At 42.6% G+C, this 21,015-nt stretch overlaps 1 protein-coding gene across 3 annotated transcripts in view; it reads left to right on the top strand.

Moving 5' to 3' along the window:
* EXOC2 (exocyst complex component 2) overlaps positions 1 to 21,015 on the top strand; it is a 277,754-nt gene that overhangs the window by 94,339 nt on the left and 162,400 nt on the right. For all 3 annotated transcript variants that reach the window (XM_019521894.1, XM_019521902.1, XM_019521912.1), the window contains exons 7-11: positions 6,618 to 6,698; positions 10,635 to 10,780; positions 10,884 to 10,965; positions 12,268 to 12,370; positions 19,239 to 19,357. In XM_019521894.1, the coding sequence (XP_019377439.1) occupies positions 6,618 to 6,698; positions 10,635 to 10,780; positions 10,884 to 10,965; positions 12,268 to 12,370; positions 19,239 to 19,357 (531 nt within the window). The remainder of the gene's footprint in view (positions 1 to 6,617; positions 6,699 to 10,634; positions 10,781 to 10,883; positions 10,966 to 12,267; positions 12,371 to 19,238; positions 19,358 to 21,015) is intronic.

The following is a 21,015-nucleotide window of genomic DNA, read 5'->3' on the forward strand; positions in this document are numbered from 1 at the left end:
CTCCCTCCCATCTCCCACAACACTGACCCCAGCCCCATGGACCCTAGGCACGTGTTATGCAAGCTAATGCCAAGGTGGGGGTGTGTGTCCAGTTTCATTGGAACAGGCAGGAAGACAGAACAGGGTTTTTGGAGCTAATGAACAGGTCCCCCCCCCCCCCATCCCTTGTCACCCCCCCATAACCTGTTTAAGAAGAGTTTGACGTAACGGGAGAGAGGCACCTCCTATCTTCTAGCCTGAGCCACTGAATTTCCTCAGTCCAGAGGGATTGTCTATGTGGTTGGAAACCGGTCCAGCCTAGTCAAGCTAGAGTAATCTGCAAAGTCTGAATCAATTCAGGCTCAGGCTTTTTGAATGTCTGTCCTTAGCCCAAATGGTAGACCAGTGCTTCTCAACTGGTGGGTCATGACCCAAAAGTGGGTTGCAAGAATATTTGAAAGGGTTGTGAGGAAGTCCCAGAAAAACCCGCAAAAGCTAAGGTTTCCCCTTGAAGGCTGGCAGCATTCCAGCCTTCAAGAGCTGCTTGGGATGATCGGAGGCAGCGAGCATATATGCATCTGTGTGTACAGATGGGCCAAGGCCAGGTTGTGGGATCAGCCCCAGCTTCTGGATACAGGTAAGTGTTTGGGGAGCAGATGATGGAAGTCCAAGGGACTGTCTGGAAGGCTGGGGGGTATTTCTGTGTGTGTGTGTGTGTACGTGCACGCGCACGCATGCGCACAGGCGCTGGGAACAGAGACCACACATAGGGCTGTGGCAGGGCAGGGGAGCAATGAGGAGAAGGCTCCTGGCCCTTCAGTGGGTCAAGGAGGTGGGTGCAGTTCGCAGCAAGGAGCTGCGTGCCTGGGCAGGTAGTACGGGGCCAGTGCTCATACAGTCAGGGGCCTTCACTTGCTGCTTGTGCCCCGCCCAAGTGGGACAGGGGCAGATGGGGTGGCCTCCTCTGGCAGGGCTGGGGGGGAAGGTCAGGACTGCAGATCAGGAGTGAGGGGTACTAGCATGGCCCCGGGGGGGGCAGGGGCTGTGGCTTAGGAGTGAGGGGCGCCAACAGGGGACTTTGGGTTGGGATACTGGCAGGGCCAGGTGGGTGTGGGTCAGGACAAGCCATTGATCTTGGCAAATGGGTCCCAGAACAAAAAAGGTTGAAAACCACTGGTATAGACATCTGTCTCCTTTCCCTTTGTGCCACCCTAATAATTAATGTGGTACAAGTATGGAATCTATTTATAACCTTATTGGAGAGATTTTTCTGCATTCAGATCCCTTCCCACATTTAGTCTCTCCTTGTCCTAGTCCTTACATAATATTTGTCAAAGCAGTAGCAAATATGTTCAGATGTGAAACAGTGGTCCCAGAGAGGATTTAAAGAAGTAAAGATTTTTGTTTCTTTCTCTGCACCCCCATTACAATTCTTTTTTTAAAGTAATAGAACTCTTTTTTGACGTGCAAAGGCTGGAAAAGATCCTACTGCTCGTAAGCTTAGGACAAGGAGAAGTGCTTATCTAACCAAGTAACAGTATCTGTTGATCTTGCTGGGTAGGCAAGAAACCAGAGAGGCCCAGGGATGAACTGATTATTATGCAAACAGTGGCAGCCAGAGTAGCACAGCATGAATCAAGCAAGAAGAATGGGAAAGATAGAGGGCTGAACAGAACATTAAACCTAAATCTAGCTTAACATAAAACCTAAAATAAAGGTAATAGAAAAAACTTTGGAAGGTTTGTATTATTATGTGACAGGTTTTAGTTCTTGCTGAGCTACGGCACTACTGTTTTTGAGGTTTGGATACTCTCTGTAGCAGGGTCTCAAGCTTTAACGTGGTGTAAGCTGTATCCCCATCTGGAGATTCTTATGGGTACTTTACCTTCCTGTTGGTAGTTTCACATTTTCTACCATTTGTGATCATGTAGCTTTAGGAAAATGTGCGTGTGTATATTATTGATTCCTAAAGCAATAAGGTCTTGTTTCAAAATGTTGATTACATTGTCGCCCGTGTTTTCATTTAGTCATTTTTTTCCTGTTGGCTTTGTTTCTTTAACTGGAAATAAGGAGGCAAGATGACTAAATCAGCCAGGTTTCTATAGAGCACAAACTACTTTCTCTATCTGTGATCCCCAGGTTAGGTTGTAGTTATGAATTGGAGTCCAAATATGTTAATTCTGGCACATTTATTTAGATACCACATAAATGAGGAGCTCTAGAACAAATTGGTAAGACCTTCCACATGCACAGTGCCTGATTCTGATCCCACACCAGTGTAAATCAGGAAAAACTCTGCTAAAGTCAACAAAGTTAATCAGCATCAAAATTGTATATGGATCAAGTCCACATTTTCCTGTCCTATAATTAATGAATGAAATGAGTGATTCTAACGGCAAATGTGTAGGCTACAACAATTGTGCTCTCATCAGTAACTCATACTGATAAAGAGATCTAGTAAAGTCTGGGACTTCAGGATTGTCCAAACTCCTTCTGAAGAGTACAGTAACATGTGGACAGACACTGTTACAGTAACTGTGTATGAAATATGCAAAATGTCGCTTCAACTATTTTTAATTATAACCTTAAGGGTTTTCATCTTGCTTCTGGAGGCTAAGCTCATAGAATATACCAGGGATCCCTCCATTTTTCTATTAAGTAATCTCATTTGGCTCAATCTCTTTCATTTTATTTTTTTTTCATACTTGGAAGTCTCTTTCAGTAGAATCTGTGGGGGGGGAAAAAAATCTCTTTCAGAAAGTTTCATGAAAACCTGCCAATTTTTCACATTTGTCTCTTTTTGTTAACAATGGAACTGAAACCACAAGCTGTTTTAGAAGAGGCCGCTATTTTTCACTTTCTCTTCATAGTGCGTTGACTTTTCGGCTAAGTACAGACATTCAAAAAGGCCAAGCTTGTATTGGTTCAATCTTTGCAAGTTAGTCTCACCTACATAGATTGAATCAATTTGCAAGTGAATAGGCATTCACTTTTGATTCCAGAAATGCAGGGACATGCCTGCAGTGGCTCGGGCTAGAAGCTGGGGGGCACTAAAGCAAGCCTTCCTTTTCCTTTGGCAGCAGCTGCAAGGCTGGAGGGAAGCTGACTGGGGGGGAGGGGGGGTGTGGCCAAGCTGTGACAGGCCACTAAGTATGATTAGGGAGGGGCTTAAACCCCCACCCTGGCCTGCAGGGACCCCAGCTGGACACCAGCTTAAACAGCACCTCAGGCAATGGTGGGGAGGGCTGGGCAAGAAGGGGGATTAAACTCCCGTGTCTCCCTTCGGTCCCACTAGCACAGGGACCCTAGCTGGGCACACAAGCTCCTGCAGTGGGTGGCTGCCAGGCTCTGGGTCTGCCAGCAACTCTGACCTGGCCTGGGCAGCTGCGGACACAATGAACTCATCTCACATGGCCACTCCACCTGTCAAGGCACCTGCCCGCAGCTGCAGCGGCATTGCCTCCGTGGCACTGCCTGGTCAACCGCTGCCCATGCACACCAGCCTGGGCTGTCATGGAGTTGCAGCCAGTTGGGAAGGGCCCTCCCCCAACATCCCAGCCCAGGCCAGCCCTGCTATCTGCCAATCTCGCTTGGGGCTAAGTGGGGTCAGCTGCGGGTGGTGCCGAAGGGCATGAAGGGGCTGGGCTGGGCTGAGCTGCAGGGCAGGACCCTTCCTAGCTGGCTGTGGCTCCATGACAGGTTGGCCTAGCCTGGGCACAGGGAGCTAACACTGGCCCCACCCTGGGGAGAGGCAGAAAGGAACCCAGGTGTCTGGCTCCCAACTCCCCCCTGCTCCCACTCCCTTCCCTGGGACAGGCACAGGGAACCGGAAGCAATCTGGGTGCACAGCACCCACGGCTCGAGCCTGAGCTGCAGGTGCTGTGCAGGGCCCTCCCTCTGCGGCCCAGCCCAAGCCGGCCTCTCTGTGCCTGACTTCAGCAGCACCTATAAGCCAGTTCTAGCCCCCCAGCTCCAGTCCCAGGCAAGGCAGGCGGATGGTGGAGCCGTTTGGTGAGAGAGCAGCAGGAGAGGCCCTGTGAGGAGAGACCGAGGGACCTGAACCTGTTCAGCCTTGGCAAGAGGAGGCTGAGGAGGGACCGGGTAGCTGCCTACAAACTCATCAGGGGAGATCATCAGCAAATAGGAAGAGCCCTATTCTCTCCAGCACCATCTGGGGTGATGAGAAACAGTGGTAATAAGCTGATGGAGAACAGGTGTAGGTTAGAGATCAGGAGGCAATATTTTACAGTTTGGGTGGCCAGAATCTGGAGCCAACTTCCTAGGGAAGTGATCCTTACCCCTACCTTGGGTAAATTCAAAAAGAGGTTAGATGATCACCTGTCTGGGGTCTTGTGAACTCGGCATTCATTCCTGCCTGTGGCAGGGGGGTCAGGCTAGATGATCTGTTCAGGTCCCTCCTGAAACTGTCCTGGCCAGCATCTGGCCACACCCCTGCCACTGAAGTGGTGGGAACCCTGACAGGGGCTGCTGCACCCTGGCCAGAAAGACCTTGGCTGCAGTCCCCTGTGGGGAGAAAAGAGGGAGGGAGGGATAAACCCCTTCCCTGCCCCTTTGCCTTAAGGGGCCATAATGGGCCAGTGTCTGGCCCTACCCCTTCTTTGGCTAGAGAACAGATGGGTGGGGCCAGCCCTGCTCTCAGGAGCACAAGGCACAGCCCAGCCCAGGGCTGAAAAGCATGTTGAGATGCTGGGAGACTCTGATTTAACTTAAATCAGGAAGGGGTCTGGAACAGAAGTTCCATAAAGCATTTTGACCTGAATCAGTTAAGTCAGATTGACTTTTATTAGTAGATGTTTTGGATTGGGAATCCAGAAAAAAGATGACAAAGCTGATACGGAAATACAAAGCGCCCAAGCAAGGGAGTAACAATAGAGGGATGAGGGAGAGGAGGGGAATGCGACTAGGTTACAAGCGATACAATGTTAGCCAACTAAGCCCAGGGGTGGGGGGATGTGGGGAGGGGGTTCCCGACGCTGAGAGAGAAAGGAGATAGATACACACAAACCCGTTACAATGGTCCGCAATGGTGGAGAAAGTGGCTCGGAGAAAGCGTCTCAGTCCGTAAAGTCCAATCGCGGGGGTCCTCTTCGGGTGGAGTGGGGTCGTCTGTGGGGGAAGAATCCTGTCGGGGGGCGGTTCAGGCGGCGGTGCCCTCCGGGTCTGGTCCGGTGGTGGCTCGTCTGGCGGGGTCGGTGTACTGGCGGTGGTCTGTGATGTGCTCCACGTAGATGTCGTGGGACCAACGGATGGTGTCGGACACCATGAGGTAGCGCATCAGCTTGGCGTAGCGATGGGAGACACGGCAGGCGCGGAGGACGCTCTCGTTGCTGGGGTCCCAGGCTCCGAGCATCCCCACGATGAGCGCATCCACCGTCATGTCGTAGCCGTGGCCCCTCAGGGTGTCGGCCAGCGGGGCGTACTTCTCTCGCTTGCGAGCCCAGGCGTTGGTGAAGGCTTGGCGCCGGTTCTCAAAGGGGATGTACTACATTCAGCCAGGTTTATCTTAAACCAGTTTGGGCCATTTTGAAACTAGTTTATGTGCACTGAACTCATGTTCTGTTACAGGTTTAACCCAGTTTCTGATCAGTAAAATTGGTTTACATGTAACTTCTGTCCCTAGCCTTCATGGCATGGGGTAGCACCTTCTTCCGTAAGGGCAGCTTGATGAGAGGTGGGAACCATTTTAGAAAGGCACCTTAATGTGGAGAACCATATGGATCAGTTTCTTTAAAAAAACAAAACAACGGGTGTCATTTTGAGGGCAAGTCTTCACGAGTTTCTTAGATGGAAATTCTTTGAATGCTGACAGGTAAACTTTGTTATAAAAAAAAAAACAGCAAAAATAGAATGGATAGGTAGATTTGACCTGAAATAGAAGGTTGATATTTTCATATTTGAAATATTACATGGTAGCACATCTTTTGAACTTGTTTTTATAGTTAAGGGATCCAAATCTCTGGTCATTATTATGACAAACAAAAATAGTTTCATATGTTCAGGGGCCAAAATGGCTTATCAAATAGTTAATGCAATGAGGTCACCACAGTGTACAGTTAAGGGGGGGTGGTGTTAAGAGGGTATTTGCATACCTTAATGTTAATGTAAACATTCTTTCTGAATTTCCTGGGTTTATAATTTTTGGGTAATTCAACATTTTTGTAATGATTTTAAACCTTTGAATTACTATATTCACTCCCTCCTTTACTCCTCAGGAATGTAGTAGAACTTTAGTTTCATTTTACAGATTATGCTGCAATATTGTAACACTTGTGCTTACACACTGCTTACATTTTTAAAATGCTGTTCAAAATTAAGACTTGTAACATTTCTGCAAGATAGGCAAGCAGCATGGACCTCAGAAAAACCAGAGGTGAAGAGAATAAGCAATTTTCCAGTATAGCAGGTCTGTGGCAGAGTAATGACTAGAATTCTGAAGTGTCTGGCTTCTCGCCTCCAGCCTGCTAGTTTGTGCTGTTCATAATGTTTGTAGTGCTTATATCTAGTAGGAAAAATGGCATTTAATTTATTTTTTTTAAGCTGTTTAAAAGTCTCAATTTGGTGTAATTTATTCTCACCTATTAGAATGGTCTGCATTTTAACTAGACATTCTATTTCAGCAATCCATCAAAAACTGGAAGCAGATGGAACAGAAAAAGTTGAAGGATCCATGACGCAAAAACTGGAGAATGTACTGAACAGTAAGTTTTGTCCTCCCACCAGCAACTATTTATGGAGTTTGGACTTTATGAAAAACTTGCATAGATTTCTTGGAATATATTGCACAGTATACAACAGAAAGTTTTGTGCTAGCATTATTTTTGCATAGTGATAATTTTGGGGCCCAGTCCTGCACCTTTTGAAGTCAGTGGGAACTTTGCCATGAACTTTGGCTACAAGATCAGATTTATGGTTAACAAAAAGGTCAGGGGCAGGGAAAATGTTATGGTAAGTTCTGTTGCTTTTTTTTAATTCTTAAGGATGAACCTTATTTTTAAGAAGCACAAATTAAATTGGTGTGTAGGAAAACATGTGAAAGGAAGAACAAGAAATAAAAGTGGTAATGGAAGAAATGGAGCTGCCACTAGAAATTTTGCATAAATCTGTAAGACTTATTTACAGTGTTGGTATGGTGCTTTTTAGATTACATTGGAACTAATGCTCTCAAGTGCTTCTGAAAAGCCCCTCTCCCCGCCCCCCTCCCCCCCAACATGTTTCCCCTGATTCCTCCTCTTATTTGTAAGATTGAGTTGGGCAAGATGACTTAAATTTTCCACAGCCTGGTATGTGTTTCATCAGATCACAAAAGTTACATTTTTAATTCTTGGACTTCAGCCAAGATAATTTTACTTTGTTTCATTGTGATTTTTTTCACAGAGGAAGGGATGTTTCCCTTAGTGCTGTATCAATAAGCAGGGAATGACATCCAGATAGCTGACTTGGTGTCAGAAAGTCTGAATGTGCTTTCTGAAATCAGAAAAGTGACATAGAGACAGATTATTTTTGGTCAGGATACTTCTGGTGTATGAATAAACGATGACTGTGTATGTAGCGGGAGGGGGCAGCTTTTCAAAGGACTTCAACCCAGGCTCTGTAAGAGTGCATGCATTCTGTGTACCCAATTGTAGGTGCAGCTCTGCATGTTATTTTCTTAGTCATGCAAAACCTAGCATTTCTTTTTAATGTCTTGTGTTGCAGATTCATATTTTTATATAGGCAGATTGGTACAACTAGAATCAAAATGCACATAAATTCTTAAATGAAGATTCCCAATATCTTTTTTTTCACACAAACCTGTGTGTAAGGTCAGTGCAAGGGGAGCTTGAAATCTATGGAGATAATGCAGTCTGTCTCTTGCAAACAAGCTCTTTAGTAGAACTGGTGCCAGGCACTTTCCTCTGCTTTAAGAAGGATTGGCTGTATTTCCATACGTGTAGATTTATGTAAGATGTGATAGGAACGTACAGAGATTTGGGGGAAAAAAAAAAAAAAGATAAACAAAGGAGGTTAGGATAAAAACCTTAATTCCAAAATATCTTTAGTCACTGCTTTGTGGAAGACTCAGTTCTTGACTAATTCTGTCATTCGTGATTTTGTAGGTCAGACTTTGAAAAACAGCCTAAGATTTTTGGGTGCTATTGATAGACAGCAGATGTGTATTAGGAGGCACAATCAGTTGTGGGTTCAGATTACAGAATGTGTATGTCTAATGCCATTTCTCCTATATTTGAATACTATATATTCAAAAAATTGCCCCTTTTTGTCAAGTTGCTGTTCGTAAAATTGTCTTGGTTAATTGAAACAAAATCTGGTGCTGTGTGTCTTTTTGACATGCAGCTGTTAAATAAGCTATCATATCTACATATAAAAATCATTGTGCTGTGTAGTCTTAAGAGTGATAAAAATGGGAGCTTAAAAGACTTGAGTATATTTTTAAAGTTTTTCCTTGTTTTAATGCATTGGGGCTTTTACTGTTTGTTGAGGTGTTTTACTTATGAAAATTTTATTTCCCAGCCTGTCACAGGACTGCTTTTGAGTAGTCAGTACCTTACTTCTAGGTAACAGATGCTTATTACATACAGAGTGGATGATGCACCTTTTTAAAGCATAGGTTCTGAATATAGGCCCTAAATCTGCTATTCATGGATGCTGATGGTAAACCTCTGTTTTAAGGTTTTAGTTCTATACTTGGTAGGTGAGAAGATAAAGGTTTTGCAAACCCCATCTTTTGGAAAATGCATATATTTGTTTATAATGTGCACTAGCTCTTTGTGTGCATTTTATCTGCATAGCAGTCTACAAAATGCTGGTGTAAAAAGTGAGTCCTCTGGGTCTGAAATGCTAGACCAGTGTATCAGGTGTGATTTAAGATGATGCTTTGCTAACTGGTATTGGAAGACTGTACAAACAGAGCAGTTAACTTTTCAACTCTTTAACTATTGAAATGGAAGACTTTTTTTGTATAGGCTAATTAACGTAGTGAAAATACTAATTTTGTTTTAAAAATAGTATTAGAGAGAATCTATATAAATGCAAATTTAATAAATTGGGCTGAGTGTAAAATTACCATGTAGTTGATTTTATTTTTTAAGCAAAGATGAGAGTTACTATACAATTTCTACAGTTCACAGTTACCTTTTTAAAGAAGCATTGTTATTTACAGAGGAAAGAAATTCACTGTGATGACTACCAAAAATAGCAAATTATTTGTTTCTTGGCTGTTGAATGAATGAGTAAGCAAGATATGAATTAAAATAACAAAAACATTCTTTGTACTAGAAAAAAATAACCAAACAAGCATTTATTATAACCCTGGGGAAAAAAATCAAACCCTTAGCCATAGCCTGTACTTAAATATCCCGCTAGCTGTTTTATTGTGGATTTTTTTTCTTAATGAACTAAAGCATTTTACATTAAATAGCATGTATTAGATGTAGCTATCCTGACAAAACAGTTTTTTACATCAGGACTTCTAAATTTCAGCAGAGTTTAAACATTATTTAGATATAACAATTATTTTACAAAGACTACTTTTAACATGAGCGGGCCACCCACAGTGTTGACTAGAGAAAATGGCATGCAAGCCACCCAGTGAGACTGATGTAATTTTTTCATCTTTGCTTAAAGTATAGTCACTAGACCAGATAATGTAGAGACTTTTTTACAGGCAGCGATCAAAAAGGACAAAACAGTTCCACTTTTTTTTTTCTTTTGGCTAATTAAGAATAAGTCACAAATCAAAAAATGTGAACTATTTTACATGCCATGTGAATCTTCTTTAGTATAGCTGAAATGCTATTTATTTTGTGTCAGATAATCATAGGAAGACACTTCACTGTAGGATGATATAACTCTATAGTCTTCAAAAATACTCCTCATCTTTTAGAGTATTAAAAAATATATATATAGAAATTCTTATTCACAAAACATCGTTACCCAAATCCTGATCCTGCATCTGGTAAAGTCAATACGAGTTTCATCACTGGTTTTAATGGAAAGAGAATTAAATATACATAAATACTGGTGTTTTAACTAGCTGTTTCTGAGTAATTTCTTTAATGTACCTATGATTAGTGTTTCTTTTAAATAAGGCATATTAATGTCAAAGATTTAATATCTGTTTTAAAAATTCAACTGGAATTTTAAGAAGAAAAAACCATTTTGCATAAGCTTATAACGGAAGGAAACTCCACAATGTGAACTCTTGAAGCTATAGAATTTAATTAGTATAATTTTGTTATGTTCTTTTCTCAAAAGAAAACATTCTGTGATGATCATATAGCTTAAAAGGCATAGATTAACTGTAAAATTTATATCGGTGGCCAAAACAAACTATAAAATAACCGCAGTGAAGTTAAGCACTTGAACCAGGGAAGTGTGGTTGCTCTTAATTGTACAGAGGTCTTACCACATTAAAATACTAAGTGGTCAGCTACGAAATGAGTATTTCAGTAAATTGTAAAGTGTGCTTAATGTAGCTGAGCATAAAATATTAAGTTGATAAAACTAGCAATAATTGTACAGTATTTTTATATTTTAAATGCCAATACCATTTAATAAATAACATTAGGATAGAGGAATTTATAGCAGTCTTGACTGCAGTGATAACCTACATTATTGTCCTTGCCTTAAAATAGGAGCAAGTAATACTGCAGATACTTTATTCCAAGAAGTATTGGGACGGAAAGACAAGGCTGATTCCACAAGAAATGCGCTCAATGTTCTTCAGCGTTTTAAGTTTCTCTTCAACCTTCCTCTTAATATTGAAAGGAATATTCAAAAGGTATAGCCCTATAAAAAAAGAAAAAAAAAGTTTTTATTTTGTCAGCTTAAATTGATATGCAGTATCTGTCATGACAGTTTTTCGATGTTCTTTTATTTTAAAGGGCGATTATGATGTGGTTATTAATGACTACGAAAAAGCCAAGTCACTGTTTGGGAAGACTGAGGTTCAAGTGTTCAAAAAATGTAAGATCTGAGTTAATTTTTTTCTTTGCTTTTTTTCTTTTTCTTTCTTTACAGGAAAGGTAAAGAATACGTAGTACTCTCAGAAGCCTTATGTGGGTTTCAACTTCTGTTTATATGGAGTCCTTTTTAGAATTTGGAACTATTACTTTAAATAATATTTTTGGCAAGATTTCGACTGAAAGATGCGTATTACTTTGTAGTATATATAATAGGAGCTTACAGCCAATTTTTTTTAAAGGCTTAGTATTATTAGACATAAAACAGGTTCCATTAACTACAGGATACAGCTTACTGTGTCCTTCTTTGGCATATTTTGTAAAAAGCCTTCAAAGCCAAAGTTTGTATTTTTGTAAAATTATTCTATACAAAACTTTCAGATGTAAATTAGTATAAAAAGACTATGTCCCTCCCTTCAGCACAAGAAGTGATTGTTTGAAATGATTAAGTCTAAAAACTTATGCAGAACTGGATCTCTGCTAAAAATAAAAATATTTTGACGAGGCCAAGAAATTATCAATTTGAGATTTGAAATGATAAAACGATTTAATCCATGCAGTTAGATCAATGATATGGCAAAAGCAAAATTTTGTCCAATTGAAATACAGCAATGAAGTTGTCAAGGAAATTTTGTTAATGACTGGTAGCAGGAGACGTGGCTGCATATATAAAAGACAAGTGGGGCCTTTACAAAAGTGCCAAGGCTGCTCCAGTTATTCCAGCATGGATTGGAGCAAGCTTGATTAATTGAGTATGCTAGAGGGTGGCAATTGCTTCTCTCTAGCAGTCTCCTGTATCAGCATCCCCAAAACTTAAAAATGACTGTGGGAGCAATTGTACTAAAGCTTGTCAAACAAGCTTTAGTTTAATCACTCCCACTGCCATTTTCAAGCACGGGGATGCTGATGCAGGGGAGGCGGCGGTGTGTTATTTAGAGTAGCTCTCGGAGCAGTTCTAATTAAAGTGCCCCCTCTCTTCTCCCCCCCGCTCCCCCCCCGCCCCGCTGAGGATAAGTGCCCAAGAAGCCTAGATTCTAATTCCTGTTTCTAATAGATAGTTCATGCCAGACTTCTCAACTAACTAGTAAACTCCTCAGCTACTAAAACAATCTTAAATTTGATCAAGTAAAGTAAAACCTACTTTAGTGAAACTGTAACAATCATGTTAGAACTGGTACAGTTTTTGAAAAGGTACTAATTTTATCCTAAATCCAGGAGTTTTTTTTGTCCTGAGAACATATTGTAATTTTCAGGTAGGCTGCAGATTGATACAGTATTGGAATTCTTCTTTTCTTTTTTTTCCTAGATTATGCTGAGGTTGAAACAAGAATTGAAGCTTTAAGGGAACTTCTTTTAGATAAGCTTCTTGAGACCCCATCAACCTTACATGATCAAAAACGTTATATAAGGTGACAACTTACATAGTATCTTCATCAGATGTACTATATATTAAATACATGTCTAGATTTTTACCTTTCTCAGATATTGTAAGGGATATTTTATTATATTTTAAGTACTTTTATTTTTTACCTTGTAGAATATCAGATTGTATTTCTTGTGTGGGGACAAAGATGTATGTAAATGATGGAACTTTAATAGTAGCACTTTAAGTAATAAATGACAGTAATAGTAGCACTTTATTAAGTAACAAATGACAGTCCTGGAATGAGAAATGTAATCCCATTTATCATTCGGAAAGTAGTTTAATCAACAGTTTAAAAAATGCTTCATGTCAAGAACTCTGATGGTATCTTCTCAAATTACTGTACTGTGAGTCCAAACTGAAACAGTCACTCAGAATGCAGGGCTTATTCAGAACCCCATATAAATTCATTAGTTCATCTTGACTTGACATGAGAAGGAAGTTGTTTTGGTTTTAGTAAAACAAAAAAAATCCAAATTTCTGCCCAAGAGGTTTTGCTCTTGTAATTAAACTTTTTTAGCTGTTTTACTGTTGGCTCAAGAAATGCAAAGGTATATGTATTTCAGAATACAGAAGATAAATACAGCTGAGTTGCATCTTACGCAGGGGTTATGTTCTGAAGTCAGCGCATAAGGCGAAAATCGCGTATAGTTGAAATGGCCCTTCTCACTGGGCTTCAGTGCCGAGCAGCCACCACTGCCGCAGGGCCCGGACAAGGCGGGCATGGCGCCGCACAGCCCGTGTGTGCAGTGCAACAGCTGCATGTTCCGCACGCACTCCTTGCCCCTCTTGTTCTCCTCTGCCTCGTCCTGCCAGGGCAGCCAGCTGAGCGTGAGCAAGCTGCCTCCCCCTAGCCTTGCCGGCGCATGCAGGCAGTACCACGTGGTGCCGCCCTATGGGCCGCGCCCTGGCCGGCACCCGGCGGCCAGCCCCAGCAGCCGAGTGCGTATAGCTGAATTCGCGTAAGTTAAATATGCATGAGATACAACTTGGCTGTAGCTCCATTTTGTAGATAATCTGTCTTTTTATGTCCGTTTCCAAAGGAGGGAGGTTGTCTGCAAATGTACGTTGTATACAGCGGCATAAAAGTGATTTTCATCTCTTCGCAAAAGCAACCCCTTGGTACTCTTGCCTTCCTTGGTGTGATCAGTCCTGTGACTTTTCAGAAAGACCCAAGAACAACTGCAGGCCATATTCCCCTGTTCCAAATCCAGTCTTTAGAAGCTAGTTCTGGATTTCAGACTGCCTGTATCCCTCCCTCTTCTCCCCAGCTTAGCTTTTCCATTGCAACACACAGGGCAAAAGCATCACCAACTGCTTCTTGAAGCAGCGTCATAGCTCTGGATGCCTGTTGAAATAAGTGGTGTTACATTGGCCGACAGAAATCTGCTTGCATAGAGCAAGGTGCTGGGTTGACTCCTTGGCCCCGGTTCAGCAACATGCTTAAGGAGTTGTTGAGATTGAATGGTCCTTTGTTTAGCTGGGGTGATGGTCCAGGAAAAATGCAAGAGGCAAGGATTTTTGTGGATGGTATCTTTTTATTGGACTGACCATGCAGTTGGTCAAATATGAGCTTTTTCTCTCTCTTTCTCTTGCTGCTTTATGGTAAATCAAAGAGCTTTGAAACAAATCAAGTCGTCTTCTTTCCTTTTAATGAAATTTGTATGGGGATTTTTTTAGTCCCCTAACTTAAGGAATGGAAGAGTCAAGCCATTAAGAATAATCTTGTCTACATTAAGGATATCTGGCACCTGTGTAACTTTAAGTGTAGTTACATGTGAAACATTGCAACAACAAAGAACAGGGTCTGTGCAAGTTTCTCATCAGTTTGATGTGTTGCTAAATTTAAATTATGTTGACATAAGAGCTGTAGTGTAGCATGCTTATATTAGGGGGTTTACATTGATGTAATTATGCTTATATCATTGTGGCAGTGCACATTTCCTTGTAGGTAGTGTGAAAGAGTGACACTTCCCCCCCACGCCCCAGTAGAATGTTTTCAGATAAATAGCAAAATACCTGAGAATGTTAAACTAACTTAAAAACCAGAGGCAGTTAGTTCAAGGGACGTGGTCATCAGGGGTGACCTAAACTATCTGGACATCTGCTGGGAAGAGCAGTCAGCCAGGTCTAACTGCTCACGTAGATTCCTAGCCAAGTTATAGGGCATCCTCCTAACCCAGGAGGTGCACAGTCCCACCAGGGGAAATGCATTATTGGACCTGGTACTGGCCACAGGCGACGACCTGGTGAGTGGACTGTGGGTTCTCAACCACCTGGGCAATAGCAACCATTGCCTACTGGAATTCACCATCCAGTGCAGGGTGTGAAAGGCCTGCAGCAAGGCAGCAGCTCTGGACTTCAGGAGGGTGGATTTTAGTGAGGTAAGGAGACTAGTTAGGGAGGCACTCAGGTTCTGGAGGGGAGGGGATTTGGGAGACCAAGAAGAGTGGTCATTCCTTAAGGAGACGATCCTCCAAGCCCAAAGGGTGGCAATCCCCACACGGATCAAAGGGGGCAAGAGTGTTCAAAAGCCCCCATGGCCCACCAAAAGCATCCAGGAGAGTCTCAAAGCCAAAAAGGAGGCGTACACCCAATGGAAGGGAGGGGCCATCACCACGAAGGATTATACCTCCATTGCTCGAGATTGTAGGGGGGCTTTTAGGAAGGCTAAGGCAGAGATGGAACTGGGACTAGCGACCCAGATCAAAAATAACAAGTCCTTTTTTGAATACATAGGGGGTAAAAAGAAGGTGCCGAGTCCTCTGCAGGACACACTTGGAAATCTGATGGTGTCACTAGATGACAAAGCTGACCTCTTTAACAGATTCTTTGCTTCCATTTTTCTGAGCAGGGACAGGGACATGCCCTATACGGGGATCCCGGATGGACCCAGGGCAGGCGCAGCCAAGCTCCGGGTCAGTCAAGACCTAGTCAGGGAACTTCTGGTGGGACTAGACATGTTCAAATCAGCAGGGCCTGATGATCTCCACCCCAGAGCGCTGACGGAATTGGCAGAGGTCATTGGGGGACCTCTGGCACAGCTTTACAAGCACTTGTGGTGCCTCTGGCAAAATGCCAGAGGACTGGAAAAGGGCCAATGTGGCCTCCATTTTCAAAAAAGGGAGGAAAGAGGACCCAGGAAACTATAGGCCCATTAGTCTTACCTCGGTCCTGGGAAAGCTCTTTGAGAAAATTATCCAGGAGGACATCTGCAAGGGACCAGCAGGGGAGATTATGCTTAGGGGCAACCAACATGGATTCATTAGAGGCAGGTCCTGTCAGACAAACCTGGTGGCCTTCTACGATCAGGTCACAAAATCCTTGGATGCAGGTGTTGTGATGGACGTAGTCTTTCTGGACTTTAGGAAGGCCTTCGACACTGTCTCTCACTCCATCCTCATTAAAAAGTTAGGCGTCGACACCACAGTCACCTACACAGTCAGATGGGTCGCAAATTGGCTGGAGGGCCACACCCAGAGAGTGGTGGTGGATGGGTCACTTTCAGCCTGGAGGGATGTGGGCAATGGGGTTCCCCAGGGCTCAGTCCTTGGGCCTGCACTGTTCAACATCTTCATCAGCGACTTGGATGAGGGGGTGAAAAGCACCTGTGTTCAAATTCACGGATGACATTAAGATGTGGGGAGAAGTGGGCATGCTAGAAGAGAGGGACAGGCTACAACTAGATCTGGACAGGTTACAGAGGTGGATGAATGAGAATAGAATGGGTTTCAGTACTGACAAGTGCAAGGTACTGCACCTGGGGAGGAAGAACCCCCTTGTCAGCGCAGAAGCAGAAAAGGATCTTGAAGTAGTCATTGATGCCAAGATGAACATGGGCCAGCAATGTGGGGTTGCACTCAGGAAGGCCAGCCACACCTTGTCATGCATCCTCAGATGCATCTCAAGCAGATCCAAGGAGGTGATACTCCCCCTCTATGCGGCATTGGTAAGGCTGCAGCTGGAGTACTGTGTCCAGTTCTGGGCACCACACTTAAGGAGGGATGTGGACAGCATGGAGAGGGTCCAGAGGAGGGCCACTTGCATGATCAGGGAGCAGCAGGGTAGGGCCTATGAGGAGAGGCTACAGGACCTGAACTTGTTCAGCCTTCACAAGAGAAGGCTGAGGGGGGATCTGGTGTCCATCTATAAACTGGCCAAGGGGGACCAGCAGGCAATGGGAGAGTCTCTGTTCCCCCAAGCACTACCAGGAGTAACAAGCAATAATGGCCATAAGTTGACTGAGAGTAGGTTCAGGCTAGACATCAGGAACCACTACTTCACAGTCAGGGTGGCTAGGAGCTAGAACCAACTTCCAAGAGAAAGTGGTGCTTGCTCCTAACCTGGGGTCTTCAAAAGGAGGCTAGATGGACACCTTGCCAGGGTTGTTTGACCCCAGCATTCTTACCTGCCCATGGCAGGGGGTCGGACTTGATGATCTGCTTAGGTCCCTTCCGACCCAACCAACTATGTAACTGTTCCTCCCAATAAGTTGCTGTTGGTTCCTTTCTGGCTGCTGACGGACATTCATTAAAAAGTTCAATGGGACCTGATCCTTGATGCCAAGTCATGCTTCCTGACATGCCACCTGTGCTCCAGGGCTCCCTCTGTGTTGGGAAGTTGTAAGCAGGTGCCTGATGATCAGCCGATTGTCGGCTTGGTCAGGGAGGGCTACACCAGGGTCTAGACCCAGCCACAACGTGGTCGCTGTCAGGCCAACAGTCAGCTGATTTTTAGACAAGGCTATTGAGCTGGTTGTCAGCCCAGTGGGGACTCCACTGGGGCTGGTTCCAGATCCTGGCACAGTCCTGGACGCAGCTGGTGAGAGCTGCTTGCTGTGGGATGTAAAGTCCTTGGCAGAGGAAGCCAAAGGCTTCCCACCTCCGGGAGCCTCTGCACAGGGCATCCTGGCCAGTGCTGCCTGGCACAGGGTTTAAAGTTCCCAGCGGTGGGGGAAAGCATCCGTTCTCCTGCCCATCCGTTCTTCTGCCCAGCCACCGCTACCTTGTGCAGGTCTTTTAAAGTTTGTTTTCTCCCCATCCCCAGCCTTTGGCCAGTCCAAGTCAGCTGATTATCAGTCATGGGTCACACATTAAATTTCAGGTACTATTACAAGTGAGCCGTAAATATGTTCTATGTTATATTTGGAGCGTGTTTACGGCCCATTCCCATTTTATGGTGCCATAAATTGGGTGCACATGTAGCACCTTTCCTATTATGGCATGATTAACATATTAATCACAGCATTCATGTAACTTGTAGAGGGGGCCTGTATGTGATAGTCTATGTCCTCAGTGTTCCAGGGTTTAAAAAGTCCTGAAGCATCATTAGCAGTCTTCCCTTGCTCTCCAAATCTTTATGTAAAGAAACATAGGAACGTAAGTTTTCCAGTGCAATTTATTACTCATTTTCTTGGGGTTTTTTAGACTGATTTTTAAATCCTGTTGAGACTGAGATTGATTTCCCCCAGTAAAAAGTATTGGGTGGCTTCTCAGATAAGGAAAATTTATCAAAATAAAACATGAACAAATTCTTGCTTACGCATTAAACAAAGATTAAAATCCTGTGAAATGTTGATGGAGGACTTGAGTTTGTTGTTACAAATTTTAGAATCAGACAGTTGTGTAATCTCTTTGTCCTTCCAAGTGATATGATCCTCCTTTTGACAAAGCATTTGTGTGTGTTTTGTACAGCAAACAGTTTTTAAGAAAATCAGAATTTAGTCATTCAGTATTAATTAGCTTTATTCAGATATTGTAATAATGTATCCTTTGTGAAAGGCTTATGCACTTTTTGTTACTGGTTAAGATCTTAATTCAGGGAATGCCTTTACTCCTTTGATGGTGCTCCTGTATGCATTGCCGGGAAGAATTGCCTCTTCACTGCTGTGCTACATGTGACAGACCCAGAAATGAGGTAGTGAAGCTACTGTTCTCAGTCACACCAGAGACAAAATGCTCCATTAGTGACTTCCAGGGAAGCTTCCCTGCCTCACTTCCAGGTCTGGTATGTGGAGAGAGGGGTTGGTCTGTTTCTTGGTGGCATACTTGAGACCATCAGAGAAGCAGGAAAACAATGCAAGGTACTGAAGGTAGAATGTATACTGAATCAATTTTGTATTTAGGCAATGCAAGAGATTTGTCATGTAAAGAGTAGTAGATCATCTAACAATATTGAGTATCATCTTCAGAGTTTTTAGCATGCCTTAATCAATTATTCAAATCATGCTATTATGGTTGTTGTCACATAATTTAGTCTCAAATATGCAGAGCTTGAACTTCTGCAGTCTTTATGCATATGTAGGGGTAGATGATTTTTTTCCACAAAAGACAGTGTGACCTAATCCTGTTTACTACAGATGGAAAGCCCTCAAGGAACATCACCTTTAGCCATGTGATATGTGGTGGGTATTTGTGTGTCTGCACATTCTAAAGTTTAACAAAAACCTCAGTCAGTTCTTTCTTTACAAATCACATGGGGGTTTGACCAGAGCATATTAAGTGCTTGTTATACCAGCAGTAGTGGTTTCAATGGAAAAATAGAGTGCTAATTTACATTTTTGTAATTAAAGAATAAACTTGCTTTAAAATACCTTTACTAAAGGTAAAATATTGAAGGTAAAAGGTGCAGCTAAAGATGTATAGTATAATATAAAATGCGCTTTCTTTCTATTTTTCTGTTTGGTAGGAAGAGTCTTGCCTCTACCAAATTAAGAAGGGAGAATGAAAGGCTTATATATAAATATAAATGTTTAGGTTTTATAACCAGAGAAGTACATTTCAATTGATCATTGTTGTTTAAGATTTTCATATGAAGTATGAATTGTGATTTTTTTCCCCCCCTTTGTTTTGCAGATATCTTTCTGATCTTCATGCTTCTGGGGACCCTGCTTGGCAATGTATTGGAGCTCAGCACCAGTGGATTCTTCAACTCATGCACAGTTGTAAAGAGAGCTATGTTAAAGAGCAAAAAGGCAAGGATATATTTTCACTTTACAGAAAAGACTTTCTTAGTTAGCAAATTTTCATGTATGTGAAATATTTTCTTTTCAGCCACTTTAGTTGAACTGAAGTTTACCTTGTATGCCATTCTTGTGCTCCAAGCTTATTATGAAAACAAGACAGAGGTTTATAATTATTATTTCATAATTATAATGATGTGTGTCAGTGGCTGTAAGGAGTGAAAATGTGCTCCAGTCTCCTTCAGCCAAGGCCCATTTTATCCCTGAAATAATCGCAACAGATCAGGTTTAATTCATATTGTTTCTTAACTTGTAGCTGTGTATATCCTTTTATCAGTAATATACCAGTAATATGTGGATACAATTGACATAAGGTCATTGTGAAATAGTGTAATAGTTGTAATTCATGATGTGCCATGTTCTCCATAAATGTGTATTTTTGTGACTCAGTTTAGGGATGGGTTGTTTGCATGGATGCAGCTTGCAAGACTACTTGAATTTCTCACTTACCTCAGTTTTATGAACATCCACCTCAATTATTCAGTGATCTCACTTTTGCTAGTGTTTCTTCTGAAAGTGCTGCTTTCATACATAGTGCTTCCAGAGTTTACATCACCATAGCAGCCAGTTAACATGGTCTGTTTACAACCATGTCCTTTTCAGAAGAACTAGTCATAAGGTTGGTATTTCTGGGCAGGAAGTCTGTGAGAGATCTGAATTTGAAACAAACAAACAAACAAAAAAAACTACAGACTACGTTCGAGTACCAACTGCCATGTTGAGTAGTTATTTATTTTACAAATAATCCCGCTGTGGTCAGTGGTAGTAGTTGAACAAGTGAATTGGAACGTGGTCTCTTTTGGGTAGAACAAGAACGTCATCGTTACTTCTTGTGTAATTTGTATCTAAGAAGTTTTGTTTCTTCTTTGAGCCAGAAGCTGTGTAGAAATGCTCCGTAGCGCTCTCTAAACATGTTTCTTCTTTAGCAAAATACTAGACTAGAGGTGGGGTACAGGAAAATCAAGAATTTGAGATTCTAGCATGAATTGTGGGTCAAAGCATGTACAACATGTGCTTTTAGCCTCAGTGCATCCTAGGAGATGGTTTTGTACCAACAAACATATCCAGAATAGATCCTCATCCTCCTTTATACCCCTACATTTAAATAAGTTTTCTTGTCCATCCATTTCTGCCTTGCTTACTGAAGTCAGAGTCAGTTTTTGTACTGATTTGCTTTTATAGAATCACTAACATTTTAAATACCCTGAGGAGCTCAAGTTTCACGGATTGATGAAATAAATCATTCTTATGCCTCAGTCTGGAGGTTGGGGTGGCGTGGGCGCTAAGGTGCACAGTTGACAGCCCAGAGGTTGCAAGTTTGAGGACAAAGCAGAAGCACTCATGGTGTGTCCTGTCAGATTCCAATGAATTGGTGAATTCTGCTAAATATCTTCTCACAAAGACACAAAAAAGGAAGGAATGCCTCCGTCTCCAGTGGGAGTTAGAGATGTTATGGTATGGAACAGTAGCCCAGCTTGGGACATGCAGGACCTGGGAAATGGATGACATAAGGACAAGAAGAATTAACGTGGGCTACCAAATAGATCAGTAATAGATTAAAAACTGTTTCAATAAATGTGTTTTTTTTTTTCAAAGCAGATTCCCTCCCC

This window comes from Gavialis gangeticus, unplaced genomic scaffold (assembly GCF_001723915.1).
Source record: "Gavialis gangeticus isolate Ggan-Ray unplaced genomic scaffold, GavGan_comp1, whole genome shotgun sequence".
In the NCBI taxonomy this organism is placed as follows: domain Eukaryota; kingdom Metazoa; phylum Chordata; order Crocodylia; family Gavialidae; genus Gavialis; species Gavialis gangeticus.